Here is a 5804-nt window from a genome sequence, read left to right as displayed (position 1 = left end):
GTCCCGTAATTCCATTAACTTTCATCGGGGTCGTTAGGTTCTGGGTAAGTAAGCCTAGCTGGATTACCAGGTCCCTGCTGATGAGGTTTTGTTCCGCTCTGGAATCGCTGAGTGCTGCAATCGGAAGTTGACATTGTTTAGACAAAATGGTCACTGGGAGTGTTAAACGAGGTGCAGGAGAAAAAGAAGAATTTCCCACCAAGATCTCCTGCCTTAATGGTGAGAGAATTCGTTTCCCCGGAGCGGGCAATGAGCGACAAAATGTCCAATCTTACCACAGTACACGCAGGCTCGCGCTTTTCTACGTTCCTGTTTCTCTTCCGGTGTTAGGTGAGCTCGTCCGATCTCCATAGGTTCCACCTCAACTTCGTTTGAAGAATGAACGGACCTCCTCTGAGTAGAACGAGCCTCAGAAACAGGAGTTGAGCCAGCAGTGTAGCAGTCGTAGTTTTGTGGTGTGAGACGTAACCCGGAAACAGGGGTTCTCTGGGAATTGTAGTTCTTTTCACTATTCCGTTCTAAACGGCGATTATCCAGACGAGTGGCCAATTTTATTAAATCGTCCAAACTATTGGGTTCGTCTCGGGCGGCAATCTGATCTTTAATATAATCGGACAATGAATGAAGAAAGGTACCTCTTAAAGCCAACTCATCCCATTTTGTTTGGGCTGCAGTAATCCGGAACTCGAGAGCGTGCTCGGCGACAGACCCTCTGCCTTGCCGTAATGTCAGGAGGCGCTTCACTGCTTCCTCCTGCTGGAGTGGATGGTCAAACACAAGTTCAAAATCTTTTAGAAAACAGGCAAAAGTTAGAGTCTCGACAGATCGAGTTGACAGGTGGGCGTTGGCCCATCGAAGCGCATCCCCCTTTAATTGATTTATAATGTATGTTATCTTGGAAGCATCTGAAGCATAAGTCTTAGGAGCTCGATTAAAAGCCAAGCGACACTGCAGAAGAAAACCACCACAGTGATCGGGATCACCAGAAAAATAATCAGACGGCCTGAAAATTATCTCACTGGGCTGGGTGTCCATGACTCTGGTTGCGACTAGAGGATTGGGGTTCTCTGGTGGAACACTCCGGGACGTAGGTAACAGTGTAGAAACTTTTTGAGTTAAAGCAAAAACCATACCTCCCATCTCCTGGAGGTTGGATTGATTACTCTTCTGTAGTTCCAGGATCTGTTGCAGGGTCGCATCATGGTTGTCGATGTGTCTTGCCTGAGAGGACAGGGAGAGTTGGGACTGTTCTCTCTCAGCCACGTTCTGGGTGATTTCTGGCTGGAGCATTCTGTTATAATGTGGAGTTACCCAGGTGAACAGACTGAGAGGAAAACAGAACCAGACTCAAATGTAATTGAAAATGTTTATTTACAGTGATAGAAAATAAACTATTTACAAGCAGGTTCAGGGTCTGTGAAGACAGAGGAGGAGGATTATTCATGGACGAGGATTTGGTCCAACAACTGAATGTTTAGGTTCTTTGGAAAGGCTTACAGTTCAGGTAGTTTGAATGGCTGTTGGATGGCTGAGGGTTTTGCTCCTTCCAGATGATGAGAAGGCAGACTACAAGGGCAAGTGGTGGAAGGCGAGTTCAGGCAGCTGAGCACCAGGATGCATAGGTAAGTATCTCTTCAGGATCTTCCTCAATACTTCGAATTACAGGACAGGATCCGGTACATCCAGGCTCTGAAAACGTGGACACAAAACAAGGTAAGTCTTTCTATATCTTTAAGCACTGTACAGGGCTGGAGGCATATGTACCGGCAGGTCAAACAATGCTCCAGCACTGACTGGAGCTCCACTGGAGCCTTAAGTACTCCTGGCATCAATTAAGGAAACTGGCCTCAGCTGCAGCTGCTCATCAGCACCACCCCTGCCTTCAGGAACCTGGAGGAAGGAAAATATCAAAACCCTACAGTTATTTCAAAAGCTTCAGAACTGAATGTTTGTTTATGAAAATGTCTAAGTAATCTCTCTTTAAGATAATCTATTGTATTGTTTTCCTCTTTTTAAAAGAGCAACTTTTTAAAGGTAGACAGAGAAAATGGACTTTAGATGTTATAAAACATGAAAGAGTTAGGGCCATCCCTCTTCCGAGAGGTGGACCAAAGTCAATCTGTAACACACAGACAGTTAAGTTAGGTTTCACTTCTTCACTTCTGTTTCTACTTCCACTCTTCTTCATCACATCTTCTTCAAGCACTGAACCGAGCAAATCAGAGAAGAAACTTCCTCCTAGTGAGATATCCTAGGAAGAAAGAGAACAAGAGAAGCAGCCTTTTCTGGAAACCCTGCAGAACCAGAAACAGAACCTGGGAATAACCTGAGATTTGTTACCAGAGCCATCGCACCACAGAGTGGAAAAATCCCAGCTGACTCCCATATGGATCCTTGTCCCTCCAAGACGACAGGTGAACTTTCAAGAAAAAGCAGCCTCTCAGTCACCAGAACATCTGGACTGGTATCATTTTTAAGCAGCTGTTGGACCATTCTGACCATCTCATTCTGGTAGGACAAGAGACCTTTAATGTCTTTCTGGTGATCATGCATCACAATAATATTGATTGATATACACTACAGGAGGCAGCACGGTGGCGCAACTGGTAGAGCTGCTGCCTCTCAGCGAGCAGGTCCTTGGTTCAAACCCCGGTCCAGGGGCCTTTCTGGGTGGAGTTTGCATGTTCTCTCCGTGCATGCGTGGGTTTTCTCCGGGTACTCCGGTTTCCTCCCACAGTCCAAAAACATGCATGTTAGGCTGATTGGTAACTCTAAATTGTCCCTAGGTGTGAGTGAGAGAGTGAATGTTTGTTTGTCTCTATGTGGCCCTGTGATGGACTTGCGACCCGTCCAGGGTGTACCCCGCCCCTCGCACAGTGATTGCTGGACATGGGCACCAGCGACCCCCGTGACCCAAAATGGAATAAGCGGGTAAAGAAAATGGATGGATGGATGGATACACTACAGGTAATTTAGACACAATTTCAACTACTTCACAAACAGAACTAGTCCAAAATCTGCCTTTTTTAAGTTTCACTGATTTGAATAACCAACTAGACCTTTGATACAAAGCTATTTGTTATTCATTTGTGTATTCATTTTATGCATAATCTTCATCAGATATATCACAGATTATTATTTTTGTAATAAAATTCATAAAATCAACTAAATTTGTGATTATTTTGGCATATCTGTGTGTATTACTGATTTGATGCCTTTTAAACATGAGAAAGTAATTCACTAGAGCACAAAACTTGAGTCTGATTTAATCATTTTCTTACTTAAGAACCAGAAAGCAAGTGGTGCCCCTTCAGAATAAAATCACTAATAAAAATTCAACAATCTGAGGACCCTTTCCTCTACATTGGCCATTCCCCGACATCCCTCGATAACTGTTATAGATCTCACCGGAGGGAAATGGCTGATTATTCTTCCTTATCAAAACTCCTACAGAGCCCACAAGGGCGTCCTTGGACATCCTCACCACCCTTGTCATCTCCCCCCCTCTCGCGGAATGTCTACGTCACCATGTGCTTGTATGTGTGAAGTGTTTTTTTTCAATATCAAGGGCTTTCTTCTCAGCCAAGAAGAAAGAGTTTGATAGGATTTTATTTTGCCTCCAATTCCTACATGTGTCCAGTTTCACTGCTTTTTTGTTTGTCTAAACAGATATCACTTGTAAATGAGTCTTCAAGGATCAATGTGATTTATCTGTCTTGGAAGAGAAAATACAGATGTGCTGGATTCTTTTGACAAACCTTCTGTCTTGGTAGTGTAACAAGCGCTATAGTCACACTGGAGCATATGACGGTCACCCCCAAGGAGTGACAGCTGCATCGGAGCAGACTGAAATATGTGGAGGTCCAAAAGACGATCCAGGTCCAAGATCCCTGAGTTGTGGCAAGGGTCATTCATAGGGCAGCAGAGGGCAGAAAACTTAATTCAATTCAATTCAATTCAGTTTATTTATATAGCGCCAAGTCACAACAAAGTTGTCTCAGGACACTTTGCAGAAACATTCACATACATAAAAGCCAATTAGAAAAGTTCTCTATCTAAGGAATCCAGCAGACAAGTTGAACTTAGTCAAATCCGTGATCCAAAGTCGTTGTCGTTGTGGGGCACAGCGTCAGAAGCAGTAGGCAGAGAAGGTCTTAAAGGTGTATCTTTAAGACATATTGTTAGCATGATTAACTCTGTCACTTACAATGTTTCCAAATATCTGGCGTCTGTACTCATCCCTTTAGTTGGCAGCTCAGAACACCAAATACAGAACACCATGGACTTTGTGGATAAGGTGAGGGATGTCATCATGGAGACTGATGAAAGAATGGTCTCTTTTGATGTCACATCACTCTTTACGTGCATTCCTGTTGATGATGCAGTAGAGGTGGTCAGTTTAAGATTAAAATCAGACACCACTCTGAGCAGCAGGACCACACTTTCCACAGAACAACTGTGTCAACTCTTGAAACTGTGACTGCAGTCGACCTACTTGACATATGGGGAGCAATATTATAGGCAGAAACATGGGTGTGCTATGGGGTCTCCAGTTTCTCCTATTGTTGCCAACCTGTACATGGAGGAGGTAGAAAAGTGAGCCTTGATGTTCTTTTCAGGGATACCACCAAGTCATTGGTTCAGGTATGTTGATGACACCTGGGTTAAAATTAAATCTCAGGAAGTCCAACATTTTACTGACCACATCAACTCTGTGGATAAATACATCAAGTTCACACGAGAAGATGTAAAAAATGGCAAGTTGGCTTTCTTGGACTGTGAGGTCTCAGTCTCTGATAGAGGACATTTGCAAACTGAGGTGTACCGCAAACCCACCCACACAGACCAGTATTTGCAGTTTGACTCCCATCACCCTTTGGAGCACAAGTTAGGAGTCATCAGGACTCTGTACCACAGAGCAGACAGCGTCCCCACTAACTCAGGAGCCAGGCAGAAGGAGAAATCCTACACAAAACAGGCTCTAGAGCAATGTGGATATCCTAACTGGGCCTTCCTGAAAGCAGAGAAGAAACCCAAACAGGACTCCAGTCAGCCATCAGGTGAAAAGGAGGAACCCAGACCCAGACCAGTGGTCATTCCGTATGTTGAGGGAGTATCCGAGAAACTGAGACGTTTATTTTCTAAACATAACGTCCCAGTGGCTTTTAAACCCCAAAATACATTACGGCAAAGACTGGTTCATCCCAAAGATCCAGTCCCCCGGCACAAACAGAGTAATATTGTGTATGCTGTTCAGTGTCAGGAGGGCTGTGATCAGTCTTACATCGGGGAAACTAAACAGCCACTGGCCAAAAAGATGGCCCAGCACAGAAGATCAACATCATCAGGCCAGGATTCTGCGGTCTACACTCATCTCCAGGCCAGCGGTCACTCTTTCAGGGATGAAGATGTTCACATCCTGGACAGAGAGGAACGATGGTTTGAGAGAGGAGTAAAGGAGGCCATCTTTGTGAAAAGAAATCGTCCATCATTAAACAGGGGTGGAAGCCTCCGGGTTCAACTGTCCCCCTCTTACAATGCTGTGATTGCTAGTATCACTCAGCCCTCGGTGAATAGTAAACAGCCATCAGTGTGCTAATGATCCATTGTTAGGCTGATGGTCCTTCTTGAGCATGTGATCAGCTGGTTTTGGTTGTCAGCAGCAAACTGGTTGATCCATTCTGAGAAGGTGCTATTTAAGAGACTGAGCTGAAAACAGCACCTCAGACTGAGGAAGTCTCTTGGATGAGAGAAGAAACGTTTCTATATTTTTTTGCTTTGTTTTTTTTTTTTTTTTTTTTTTT

The 5804-nt window shown here is 44.3% G+C and overlaps 1 protein-coding gene across 1 annotated transcript in view; it reads right to left on the bottom strand.

Moving 5' to 3' along the window:
- LOC119427659 (type-1 angiotensin II receptor A-like) overlaps positions 1-5804 on the bottom strand; it is a 19493-nt gene that overhangs the window by 5528 nt on the left and 8161 nt on the right. The window contains exon 4 of the mRNA XM_037695297.1: positions 1134-1324. Within this exon, the coding sequence (XP_037551225.1) occupies positions 1134-1324 (191 nt within the window). The remainder of the gene's footprint in view (positions 1-1133; positions 1325-5804) is intronic.

This window comes from Nematolebias whitei, chromosome 21, assembly GCF_014905685.2.
Source record: "Nematolebias whitei isolate Nwh7 chromosome 21, NemWhi1, whole genome shotgun sequence".
Lineage (NCBI taxonomy): Eukaryota > Metazoa > Chordata > Actinopteri > Cyprinodontiformes > Rivulidae > Nematolebias > Nematolebias whitei.
The sequence above is the reverse complement of the archived record's forward strand: the minus strand, read 5'-3'. Positions and strand labels throughout refer to the sequence as shown.